Source organism: Otolemur garnettii, unplaced genomic scaffold (assembly GCF_000181295.1).
Source record: "Otolemur garnettii isolate 467f Iridium unplaced genomic scaffold, OtoGar3 scaffold00177, whole genome shotgun sequence".
NCBI lineage: Eukaryota > Metazoa > Chordata > Mammalia > Primates > Galagidae > Otolemur > Otolemur garnettii.
In genome coordinates, this window is record NW_003852572.1 from 1,129,484 (window position 1) to 1,143,306 (window position 13,823).

The 13,823-nt window shown below is 39.2% G+C and overlaps 1 protein-coding gene across 2 annotated transcripts in view; it reads left to right on the forward strand.

Annotated features, from left to right (window-relative positions):
* Window positions 1-12,695, forward strand: part of TLL1 (tolloid like 1) — a 238,694-nt gene extending 225,999 nt beyond the window's left edge. For both annotated transcript variants that reach the window (XM_012811834.1, XM_003800491.1), the window contains exons 19-21: window positions 862-1,075; window positions 9,387-9,637; window positions 11,423-12,695. In XM_012811834.1, the coding sequence (XP_012667288.1) occupies window positions 862-1,075; window positions 9,387-9,637; window positions 11,423-11,557 (600 nt within the window). In that variant the 3' untranslated portion in view covers window positions 11,558-12,695. The remainder of the gene's footprint in view (window positions 1-861; window positions 1,076-9,386; window positions 9,638-11,422) is intronic.
* The last annotated feature ends 1,128 nt before the right edge of the window (window positions 12,696-13,823 follow it).

Here is a 13,823-nt window from a genome sequence, read left to right on the forward strand (position 1 = left end):
TTAAACTCTTGGGCTTAAGCAATTCTCTTGCCTCAGCCTCCCAAGTAGCTGGGACTACAGGCGCCCACCACAACACTCGGCTATTTTTTTTATTGTTTATCAGGCCAGGCTGGGTTTGAACCCACCAACCTCAGTTTATGTGCCTGGCACCTTAGCCACTGAACTATGGGTGCCAAGCCAATTAAAATGATTTTTAAATAGCATAAATGAGAGTACAGCAAACCAAACTTTCTAAGATGGCACATAGTAAAATAAGTATGCCATCTATCTGAAAAGTAAGTTGAAAACATTCTAGCCTAAAGGCGTATTAGTATTTTTAATTAAGTGGTTTGTAAGAGCTAAATAAAATATATATAGTGAATATTCTTTGTGTTTAGTTGTCCTACAAGGATTTATTGCATTTAAATTTGTCAGAATGCAGCATTTACTTCATGAAGTTTTGTTCTGAGTCTAAGTGCCCAGAGGCAGGATGATGTTCAATAGTTGAAGACCATCAAGCCGCAAAAAACCAACCTTCTCCTTTGATTGCTGAAAATTTCCTGGTTGAGTCCTTTGGTGTTAATTGAGAATAAAATACCATTTTCCTATTACAATATTTAAATTCTGCGTGGATTTAATTGCAATAATAGATTTTATTACAACAGCCAAACAGTAGGATTTCACATGAAGCTGTTTCCTCGTGTTTTTTCCCAGAGATCACACATCCTGTTGATTTGACAGCCCTCGCATTCTATCACTATGTGGATGGAATCATTTGGACGCCTTGAATGTACTTCATTTATATGTATTTCTCTCCCCCTAAAAAGAATCCATTGAGAGCCATTTATGATTTTTAACTTTTTTCCCTCTTTTTATTGGCAGGCTTTCAGTGAGTTTGAGGTAGAACAGCATCAGGAATGTGCATATGATCACTTAGAAGTGTTCGATGGAGAGACAGAAAAATCACCAATCCTTGGACGACTGTGTGGCAACAAGATCCCAGACCCTCTGGTGGCCACTGGGAATAAAATGTTTGTCCGGTTTGTTTCTGATGCGTCTGTTCAAAGAAAAGGCTTCCAGGCCACACACTCTACAGGTCAGCATGTCAGGGTCATGCTTCTCTTCTCTGCCTAAAATCCAGGTTTCCCTTCTGATGAATGCGTGTGTTTGGTTCAGTAACAAGATTGTAAATAAATCTCCAAGGAGAGCAAATGAAATCTCACTGAAGCACCACACAGCATCCTACCTAAATATTTCTGTAGTTGTTGAACATTTAGGCAAACTCCAGCAGTTTTACTGTGATGTGTGTTCAGTGCAGTACGGCCTAGCAAAATTGTCTCTAAATACTAAATACTTGTGTAATGTATTTCATGTTGACTTTAGCAGTTGACTTCTATGCTGCATTTAACAGATAGAAATTTGGAACTTGGTATTAAAAAACTTACAATTCATCTAACAACCTAGTTGGTTAGCTAGGTTTTAAATTAATGTATTTTAATAAATACGTTTGGAATCTATCACTCTGTTTGAAAGAGCCACATTTTCCCCTATTTTATGCAATTAGTTTTTTTCCCCTAATCCTAATCTCTAATTTGACTTTTATAGATTTCATCTGTTCTAGAAATCCTTTAAAAAATAGAATTTAATTTAGAAAAATATAAAGCATTTAAGGAAAAATTAGAATAAAATTGTCTATAATTTAGTGCTAATTGAATGATATGTTCCATAAAATGTCTCAAGAATGCCCAATTTTCATTCAGTTAAAAATGTCAGTAAATTTGTAGATATTTGCTCAAGTCCTTTAGCTGATAGTGACATCTAGTGGCGGTACCAATGCACAGACAACTGGTGCCCTTCTGGGGGAAATCTGCCTTGATGGAAAACAGAATAAAAGTATATAAATTCATCCATAATTCTAGTGCATTTTTTCTCCTGGTTCTCTGCTTATTTTTGTTTGTTTGTTTTCTTTCACCTTAAATGGGAACCAGAAGTTTATTTTTCCCATTGTGCAATATTGTTTTTCATTCTAGTATATTTTATTAGAACATTAGATTTACTATTTATAGTTACTACTTACAATCTGTGAGAAAGTAGGTAGTACTTGTGAACATAGTGATCTTATTTATACTAGTAACTCCTGAGCTTCTGTTTATAATTTTTAATGTTAATAATATGATTATGATATAACTAATTTAATATATATTTATGGTTTTTAAATTATAAAAACTATTTCTCACAATTACTGTGCATATAAATACTGAAGACCCTCCCTAGTTGACTGCCTCCTTCAGCTGAGCTGATCTTCATAGACCAGACGTGCACCACGTGTACGTGTCAGTCCAGCAGCCTTGTTCCTTACGTTGACCCCCTCTGTGTGTTGACCAGTTTGTTACCGTCCCTTGGGTGGTCAGTTTACAGAAGGTCTACTTATTATGGCTTGAGGAAAACCTTGCAAGGACTGTAAAAATTTCATACTAGTAATGGATTTTTTAAAGACATATGGCAGTTACTCCTTAAATATTTTCTTGATAACTTTTCATATATTAGAGGGGTGGAAGAATCAAACTCTATACTTCGTCTGTATTTTCTAATAGCACAGAATTCATGGCATCTCTTTTTTTTTTATTAAATATTTTAGCTATTGCAGGTTCCAGGAATGTAGTGTGTAAATACACTTTCAAAAATCTTGAAACAGCTTTTGACATAATATTCTAAAATAACCCATCTCTAATTTTTTTCCTTTTTAGTTTCATAAAAACTGCTTTTCTAATTTCTCTTTTTATCCTTTGTAAGTGGGAGGACTGAGTGTGTTCCCATGTGTTATTCCATCTCGGTTCCTGGTACAAGGGTGGCTTTACCTAGCAAGGAACTTTGGAAAATATCATTTTGTTGGATCTCAGTTTTCTCACCTGTAAAATAATAACCTCAAGGTTACCTGCAGCTCTAAAACTCCAGGGCTCCCTAATTTGCATGACTCCTGCCCCTGCATCCTGTTTGCAGTGTTTGTATCATGATTAAGATTCCACTGACAGGATCTGCTTATGTTATAATTGTGTTGCATTGGCATGTAGAATAGATCGCCCCTGGGGTCTCAGGTATCTCTCTCTCTCTCTCTCTCTCCTTATATTGAGTGCTCAAAAGAACTATATGAGATAGGAATCAGCATCTTCATTTTCCAGGTGTAGAAAGTGAAAATCAGGGTGATTAATTTGTGAGGTTTCCTAAAATAGGGTAAAAGCCTGGATTTTATCCTAAGTCTGCCTGTAAAGCTGAGATACTTTCCAGTATACTATATTTTCTCAATGTAAAAATTTTAGGAGAAAAACCAATACAAAACTCTATTATTATTTGGAGAAATAGGTAAAGATGGGGTATTTCCTTATATAAGATTTAGTAAATCTCCTGTTCAAAATATGTAACTGATGAGGCTTAGTTTATTTCCCTTTTCAGCTCACATGCATTCACATACCCATGTGAGCAACCTCACATTTTTAAGGCAAAATGTGCTTTTGTTGTTTAATTGAGTTCTGCCAGTCCAGATAGGAGGAAATTGAGGCTCAATACTTCAATGTCAGCCAGACTGGCACAGAAGTTAGTAACAGTCAAAATTAGAGTCCTGGCTTTCTGATTCCTTTTCATTTACTCTTATGAATATTTTTGATGGTATTTTTTTTTGTTATGTATAAAATTCTGCTGTCATTTAATCAGCTACTTTGGAATTGTTCTCGGTAGATTTCTTTCACACCATAACCCTCCAGAGGTCGTATGTGCTGAGATATTCTTCTGTTCTGTCTGTTGTTTATTTTTCTTCAAATCTTTCTCTGTAACACGTTCATTTATTCTGTGGTCTTTTATCAAATAATTATTTGTCTTCTGCTTTGGATAGACAGTGTGAATTTGTGGAAATTTATAGGACAATAGAAGGAATTCCTGCCTGTTGACAGCTACAGTCTGATAAATTATAAACTTCTGATTTTCAGTTTTTTTTTCAGTTTCTGCTGACATGACAGCGAGGTCCAACCCATCTGTCACCTTTTACTACATGTACAAAGCATGTGCCCATCACTTACTGTCTTTTAGAGCATAGGTAGCTGACTGGCCCTCAAGTATACATTTTAATTTAAGAAAATTTATATACAATTTTAATTTTATCCATAAGAAAAATTTCTGGCACAATGAATTTTAAAACCAGGTAATTAGAAATATTGCTGTAATGGCATCAAGGCTATATATATATATTTTTATAATACCATCCAAGTCCACAGAAAGTGGACATCATTAGAAAGAGTCCTTTCTCCCAAACCCTGATGGTGCAAATTCCAAGTCCAAATTTATCAGATAACAAATCAGTTACTCCTGTTTTAAATAAACTAAGTGAAGGAAACAAATCCTTTATTAAAAATCCTGTGTCTTCTCCCAGAGAATATGACTATAAAACAGGAGGAAGGGAGAGACGTGGAGAGAGCTTGATTTCCCACATCCCGATGTCACCCTCAGGACTTCTGTAATGTGGCATAAAGCATCAGACTGTTTGTCAATGACAGTTAAAAACCAGAGGGTGTATTATTAAACTCCTTAGAAAGGAAATTATTTTGCTCTAAATCAATTAAATTAGAACGCCCTGCTAAAAGCATTTACAGTTCAAATTACAGGACCTCCCCTGGAACTTAATACTTTACCTGGAATAAACACGTCCTTGGAAGTTAAAATGAAGACCCCCCCCCCCCGGCCTCTTTTCCCTTCTTACCACCTTCCTTGATCAGCTTCATTTTCCACGTCCCAGAATTCTGTATGAGAGGGTCAGGCAGCTTAGAAAAAGGCTTTCAAGCAATTGATTTAAAAAACAGTATTGTTGACATCGTAAATGGCAGGTTTTATGTTCTCCTGACTTCATAAATGGATAGAAATATTTGCTGTTACTCTATTGAAGAGCCGTCTTTCATAGAGACCTGGTAGATGACATATAGAACATAGTTTTCACAGCCTTGAGGATTCTCAGAAACACCCCGGAACAGTTGCCCTCTGGTTACCCATCATGTATGCACCTGGAATTCTCCCGTGGCATATTAAAATCACACCTCCTGTTCATATAATATTCACACATTCATCCTTAGAAAAAAATCATTCTGTGAGCTAAATTCCATTGTATGTTTTTTGTGGGTAGAACACGGATTTCAGATTTATTAGTTAGATCAGTGATCCCCAGGAAGGAGGGTGTGCACGGCAAAGCAAAGGGGTGGGAAGGAGCTCCTGGGGGCAGTTTAAGTCAGCCTTAAGTGCAATGTGAGGCATCGGTTTTTCAATGCAGGCCATGTTTCTAGAAGTTGTTAATAAAATCGAATAATGATACCTTCTATGGCTTTCAGATTCCCAAGCCTCTGTGAAGTCTCTTTGTCTGTTTTGTTGACCCACTTCAGTTCCTCCTTGGTGTTGGCTCCAGGTGGGGCTGCAGGGGTGGCCTTTTCTGCATCCTGGCCTTTGTGTCCCTACCTTGTCTCTGTGAAAGAGGCACACAGAGGGAGTGAAACAAAATAAAACCAGCCAGTCCTCAGACTTTGAGAACAGGCAGAATTTCAAAAAAATCCCTAAATGAGATTGCATGGGTTTACATGTTTATATGTTGAATTCAGAAATATTTGTCACAGAATATTATACTGGCCTTCAGAGGCAAACCTTTCTCTTGATTATCTTTTAGATTGTTCAGTTTTCCTCATATTTTCCTTTCAGGCCTGCATGGGTCACCGAGTCCAGATGATTGGCATTTAGAGGTCCTTAGTAACCACAGTGATGGTAGCCTGAATGCATACGGCATTCACTGTGCCAGGCACCTGGGCGCTGGTCAAATGTGCTTCATGTAGGCCAGTGTTTTTTAACATTTTTTCTCACAGAACACTTGAACCTATAATTAAACTCCCACCGCACACTTAAATTATGTTGATCAAAAAAAATGTAAAAAGGAATATATTTACTGTGTGTTGAACTTCTTTTGAAAATAATTTAATTAATGATTATGGTGCACCTAACATCCTCTCATGGCTCACCAGTTGAAAGTCTCGGATCCAGACCCTCTGACGTGAGTGCTGTTGTGATTCCATGTCAGAATGCTGTATGAGACTGAAATAACCTTGGGGTTATGAAAAAATAAACTCGGACCCACTCAGATGCTATTAATTGGTGATTTATTTGCACCTGTGCAGGGGGCCATTGTTCTAAGACATGAGGCCCCAAACTGCAGGGTTTTTTGTCTTTTATACCTTTTTTCTCTGCATAGCTTAAGCAAGCGGGGGAGGGGCGATGACAGGCTATAACCCATTGGCAGGGTTATAGCTTGGTTGTCAATGGATACATCTCAAATCACAATGGTTATGATTATATAACAATAATTGATCAATGGATACATCTTAAATCACAATGGTTATGGTTATACAACAGTAATTAATCAAGCCTTGGTGAGTTTTCCACCATTGTTCCTCTACTGAGAACCTGGTGGTAGTGAAACTTGCGACTTTTCGTGCCTCTTTGAATTCTGGGGAGCATGGAAATGTGGCTGGAAGGCCCAAAGAGCAGAGGAGCAGGGGAACAGGAGCTTTCCCCTAGAGTGGGGGATGGGAGAAGGCAGGAGGAGCCACGGGAACAGGAGCTCACAACAAGACAAAGTCCTGCCGCCAGTGAAGAACAGAGATGGAATTTGGACCCTGTGATTTGACTGGGGGACTCTTCACAGAGAGAGAGGGCAATAATCCCGGAGTTACTGGGGTCAGAAAAGCACCCCAGCAGGAAAGAGGTGCTCAGCTTCCAGTTTGTGGGACTTGGGAGATGAAATCCCAAGGCGGTCATTACTTCAGCCTTTGGAGTGTTTGCTCGTGTGCAGGATTTGGTACCAGTGGCTCCTGACCCATAGGCTGTGAGACCCTCCCATTGTGGAGGGACATTGAGACCCACCTTGGGACAGCCCCCCGGAAAGGCGTTACTGTGGGCAGAACCCTGGTTGGATGTTTTCTTAGTCTGTGGGAAGGTCTCTGAATCTCACTTGTCTGCCTGAATGGGGCCCCATACCTGGGAATTCAGAAATATTTTGTCACTTAAAATCACAGGGGGGCTTCTGTGGTGTTAAAGTGCCCCCCATCACTCTGCCCCACCCTCCAATATGCACTTTGATTTACTTCCTGACAACTCTGTTCCCTCTTGCTCTAATTTTAAAAAATATTTTGATGATGAAAAAAAGATACAAACAAAATCACCAAGCCACAGTACATGTAAACCATGTACAAATCTGAAAAATCCAGGTACGAGTTTTATCTGCCCAACCATCTTTGCAGAGGACAGTCGGGACAGCCTGCAGGATGGTGTCACAGCTGTCTTCACAGTCGTGCTTCAGCCTCCACAGCTCTCACCATTTGGCTTTTCCCTGCGACTTCCTTCATTTTAACATGGAAACTCCTGCTTGTTCTTTCTCAGACAAGCCTGAGTCTCTGCTGACACTTTCTGTGTCCAGTTCTTACCTCCCTTCTCCAACCCGTCCAGCCATGCTTGGCTGTGCCTGTGCACCCTCTCTCTGCCTTTACTTAAACTATAATTATTTACATCTTGGGGTCTGTGACTATGCAGGACTCCAGAGATATTTTTTGAGACCTTTTATTATTTAAATTATACCTGCAGGCTCGGTGCTTGTAACACAGTGGTTACAGTACCAGCCACATACACCAAAGTTGGTGGGTTCGAATTCAGCCTGGGCCTGCTAACCAACAATGACAACTGCAACAAAAAATAGCCAGGCATTGTGGAGGGCGCCTGTAGTCCTGACTACTTGGGAGGCTGAGGCAAGAGAATCACTTAAGCCCAAGAGTGGGAGGTTGCTGTGAGCTGTGACACCATAGCACTCTCCAGAGGGCAACATAGTGAGACTCTGTCTCAAAAATAAATAAATAAATAAATAAATAAAAATAAATTATACTAGCAGTAAATTTTTATGTAGTAACCAGTAAGACATGCTTATTAATATGTCTCCAAAAAGTAAGGGGTAAAGACCAAAATTTTTTATTATAAAAACCACACATACTACAACTGGATAGGGTCTAGAATTATTGATACAAAGATAATTATAATCAATAATATGTATATATTTTTCCTGATCAAGTTAGATAATATTTCTACCTAAGTAAAATATTATTGTTCTATATATTCAGTTGTTTATGGGAAAAAATTCTAACTCTGTAAAATAACTTAAAGAGGTTTATTCTTAGCTAATATCATAGCCCAGGAATACACAAAACCAAAACGGCTCCATTAAGTAATCCCGAAGCGGTTGGATTACAGCTTGATTTTATACGTTTCAGGGAGATAGGAATTGCAGATAGAATCATAAATCAGTACATGGGACGTATACATGGTTCAGCCAGAAAAGGCAAGCTATCTTGAGGAGGACTTTCAAAGTTATAAGTAGGTTCAGAGCCTTTAATTGGCAATTACTTGAGAGTCAAGCTTTCTCTAAAATGTGGAGTCAGTAATAATGAAAGCCTAAGTTAAGGTAGGGAAGTCTGCTAATCACAGAGCAGCCCGAGCAGCCCACTCTGTGAGGTCTGTTAAGCAAATTGACGGGTTTGTAGGCACAACTTAACCTTCGTCCTGCTTCACATTCCCTTCTGTTACTCTTTAGTACCCTGTGTCACAAACAGGTTGTCTTGTCAGTGCTGTGACCTCTACTCTAACATTAATGCTGATCAGTTGTGTCTAAACTCCAAAAGGGAGGGGTGTAAGGAGGGGTGTCAGACTGCCCTTTCCAGAGTGACAGGGATTTCAGTGTTAAGGTTTTCCTGGGATCCCCTTGGCCAAGAGGGGTCCTTTCAATCAGTGGAGGATTTAGGATTTTATTTTTAGTTTACACTGTATAGAAAATTCTATAACAAACACTAGTGTTTTAGATAGTTGCTTTTTGAGTTCTTATTCCTTTGGATTTTAGGTTCTTTAAAACTATCAGAGTATTAAACTAAAGTTAGTACTCTGGCTTTTTATGCATGTAAATAGTTATTTGGAAGTAAAAATAGTATTAGGTATGACAACAAATTTATTTACTGAGTTACTGTGTGGTAGGTGCTAAGTAACTTTCACATATTGAATTTTCAAATCCCACTGAGGCTGGGTGTATCATTATTATCATCTGCATTTTACCCTTGAGAAAACTATGGATCAGAGAAGCAGCATCATTTACCCAGAGTCACGGAGCCGCTAGGTGTCAAGGCTGAGGTTCCCCCCAGGCCCTGGGTCTGAGGCCTGTACTCATCACTTCCCAGTCAGAGAAGGCAGATCTGATGGTGGAAGGAGAAACAGAATGGCGAGGCCACGTGGGAGTGGAGTTGGGCCAGTGAAGGCTCACTGAGCTTCCTTGTTTCATTTTCTTTCCTGGGCAGAGTGTGGTGGCCGATTGAAAGCAGAATCAAAACCCAGAGACCTGTACTCCCACTCTCAGTTTGGGGACAACAACTACCCAGGGCAGGTGGACTGTGAATGGCTGTTAGTGTCGGAACGCGGCTCTCGTCTTGAATTATCCTTCCTGACTTTCGAATTGGAAGAAGAAGCAGACTGTGGCTATGACTACGTTGAGCTCTTTGATGGTCTCGATTCAACAGCTGTGGGTCTTGGTCGGCTCTGTGGATCAGGGGTAAGTCTACTGCCAGCAGGGTGTCAGATGCTCCTTGATTCTTTTTTTTTTTTCCTTTTCAAGACAGAGTCACACTATGTCACCCTGGGTAGAGTGCTATAGTGTCACAGCTCACAGCAACCTCCAACTCTTGGGCTAAAGCGATTCTCTTGCCCCAGCCTCCCAAGTAGCTGGGACTACATGCACCCGCCACAATGCCCACAAAATAGGGTGGCAATTTTTTGTTGTTGTTGCAGTTGTCATTGCTGTTTAGCTGCCCAGGGTCAGGTTCAAACCCACCACCCTCCATGTATGTTGCTGGTGTAACCACTATACTATGGGTGCTGAGCCTGCTCATTGATTCTTGATTGACATGTCTAACATTTACAAACTAGCAGTGATTTTAACAAAAACAAGTTGCAGAGCTTAAATGGCTTGCCAAAATAAAACACATCTCTCTCCCTTACCACTTCTCCACTTCTTTTTTTTTTTTATTAAATTACAACTGTACATTTATGCATTTATGGGGTACAATGTGCTGATTTGATATGCAACATGGAAAGCTTACATCAAACCGATTAACATAACCATCACCTCACTTACTTATTTGTTGTGGTAAGACATTTATATTCTTAATAGTTTTGAAATGTACCATTGCATTGTGTACCTTAGGTGAGGTCTCACCAAATGCCCTCCCTCCCCCTGCCCTCTTTCTCCTCTTCCCTCCTTCTTTCTGGGCTATAGTTGTGTTTTATTGTTCATATGAATGTGTAGGTGATTATATGTTGATTTCATAATGCCACTTCTCCACTTCTGATGAATTTTCCTGATAAGAGATGAATCAGATGAATTCAGTAATTACAATTTCCTGTCAGTTTCCACATTCTAACTTTTTATTGTGAAATAAGTGTTTACATTACATACTTAGTAATCTAAAACCAACATATTTACACATACACTCTCTTTACAGTTTTGTCACCCTAAATTAAAGCATACAGGGAAAAAGAAGATGCATACTATTCTAATTATGTTCCCTTCTCAACAAGTATATGTGGAGGGGGTGGCACGTGGGCTCACCCAGCACCGCAGGAGCACCGTTCATTGCAGAGTGTCCCTGGTACAGGTGCAGAGTGCCAGGTCCAAGTCAGAGGTCCCAGGAGAAATACAGAGAAGAGAAGCTGGACGTTTTCTAATGCTTTTTTCCCAGGACTCATTGCATTAATATTATGTAGTCTTCTGAATACGTATTTTGTTCTGAAGATATTATTCTCAATTTTCCAAGTGTCTCCTGGTACCTGTTGCTTATGTACATGTAGTATCATTGGACTCCTGCCCAAATAGCAGCTGAAATGCAACCAACAAAGCTCCTGGGAGCTTAGATTATTAAAACAAGGAGTAATAGGGGATTTGGATTCTGGAAAAGGCTCTGCCTCAGAGCAGCATCTGGGCAAATTTACAGTCTTTTTACTGTCTCTGAACCTCCCTTATTTGTAAATCAGGAGGATTTGCTTAAGGATTTGGGGAAAAAACACCAAGTTCTAGCAAATAAAGTGTCCAGAACTTGGAAAGAAACCAATGTATTTCCAGAGCCCAGCCATATCTCTGACCAGCCTGTGACCTCCAGCCTGTCATGTTCTCAGAATTTTATCTTCTCATCTGTAAAATGAAGAAGTCCGTTACACCTACTTTTCATGGTTGTTGAGAGGATTAAGTTATATTCCAAAGAAAAATATTCCCAAATATGCATTGCATTGAAGAAAAATTAATTCATTCTGATGTTTATTTGCTTTTCTTTTTCCCCTCCAGCCACCAGAAGAGATCTATTCAATCGGGGATGCAGTTTTAATTCATTTTCACACTGATGATACAATTAACAAGAAGGGATTTCACATAAGATACAAAAGCATAAGATATCCAGATACCAAGCATACCAAAAAATAGCAACAAAACCTCTGTCACAACCTAAAGGAACATGTGCACTGCAGAGAAGACTTATTTTTTTTAAACTGAAGATATTGGCACAAATGTTTTATATAAGTTTGAACACAAGAAAACTGTAAGGCCAGAATTATCTCTCTACTAAATGATGAGTTTCCAGCCAACCCAGATCAGCATTTCAAGGGTATCTGAACTCTCTGCTTGATGGGATTAATGAAGGTGGTGAAAGGGCCTCACCTGCTTCAAAGAAGACAAGACCAGCTGTGTTCACACCTTAAAATAGACTCCTCACAATTCAGACAGTCTGCACAGGAGCCCTGATCCTTCAGAGTGCTCTTGTTGACATTTTTTCAAGATTTGTGGGCATAAAAGATGATATTGCAGGTCATAAACTGGAAACCTCTCCTCTCGTGTCTTTTTGCTGTGATACAGTGTAAACCAGATGGGTATGCGGTGGTGAGCAGTGGGGAACTCTGAGGGTGGTTTGTACTTTAAACCTATATGTGTGTCTGATGTCTGGAAACTGGAATATTTCAGCTTCATTATTTTTCACCTGCAGGCCAGTTTAACCTCTTTGAAACTCAAATGATCTTGAGACCACTTCATTGTACTTACCTTTCTGATGAGTTTGAAATGTTCTCAGTGTCTAGTATTGCAGTTAAACTGTAGATATGGCTTCTTCAAGTCCTGGACAATGCCGAGTTAGTTGGCAGACTCGATTCTTCTGGTGGAAATGCTGTCTTTCCACACCAAATCTAAGAAGTCTGTGATAGGAAACCTATGGGAAACCAGCCAAGAGGTGTGAGCAGGGCCCTTCAGATGACTGCCTGGGCGGTTCATACTCAAATTATTACTGCTGCTATTACCTTTCTGGTTTTTTTTTTTTTTTTTGCTGTTGATCTGTTGTTATTGTTGTTGCCCCCACCATTAATGTATTTTTTAAAACTAAAATGAAACAGAAGTAGGCCTTCTGAAAATGGAAAGATCTCTCTATCTCTCTCTGTCTCTCTCTTACCCCCCTGGGATTCAGTTTAAAAAGAAAAAGCAAAGGTGGAAATAAGATTTGTTTCTGAAAGACTTCCTATGGTGCTATTCCATAAACTTATTTTTTTAAAACAGGTTTTTGACCTTTGAGCCAACCACTTGTAGACAACAACTGTGTCGGTATGTCTGGCTGGTGTTAGTTTGTCAGGAGTATGTCATAGCCAGGGCAGCACCTGTCCTGTGGAACAACTACTTATAATGCCTTAGAATTCTTGCACACAATCAAACAGACCCTCCCAGTAACACAACTTTTGAAATGCTGAGCACAGTGGAGTAGGTTAACTAACAGCTCGACAAGGAAAATCCATTTCCATAACTGAAACATTGGATATAAGTATGGTGACCTGGTTTTGTTGTAGAAAATGTAATTTTCGAATGGATTTCCTGAGTAAAGGCGTGTGTGTTTTTAATATTAATGTATATGTGAGATTGTCTGAGTGAGTGAAGCTGCAAAGAGTGAAAAGTCCTGAGTGGCTGAAGGGGTAAAATTCACGTGCCAAGTCCTGCTCAAGACCTGTGGGAAATAGCACCTTTCTTAAGTTTCAGGGACAAATAATGGGAACCTCTGCTTATTATCAATCCCTTCAAGAAGGGTTCTTCCCTTTAAAGAAACTATTTTGACATATTTTAATGTAGACGTAGATTTCTACGTGAAGTACTTTATTTCCTTTACCTGTCCATGAACAGTCAACATTTAATACAATCGGATATATTCTTCATTTTTACAGAATTAAACTATACAGACAGATAGATGTCACTTATTTTTTCTCTCATTGTTGCTCTGAAAAAAATTTTTTCTTGCGTATGAATCGTGAAATGTAGATACCTTTTTAAAGCCAATGTTTTGATCTTATTGAATGTTACTTTGGAAATGTATAACTTGCCTGCAGTGTAGATGAGCCTTTTAGTGAAGCTGATTTATTCCAGTAACTTTTCACTAATCTCCAGTGAGTCAGGATATGCCAGGAATGAAGAAGAGAGGGGAAAAAAGACGTTACCACCTGTTGTGTTCTGCAGGCAAGGGCCCTGGCTCTCAGAAACTCCATGCTGCCCTCTGAGGACCGCCCTGATATTCTGGTTTTATAGTTCAGGAAGTGAGACTCAGAAATTATGTAGCTTTCCAGGGTCACAGTGTAGTTAGATGTCGAAATCCAGTCTGTCTGATAGCAAGGTCTGTACTTGTTCTACAAAATATAGTAGAATCTGTCTTGGCATATATAAATAG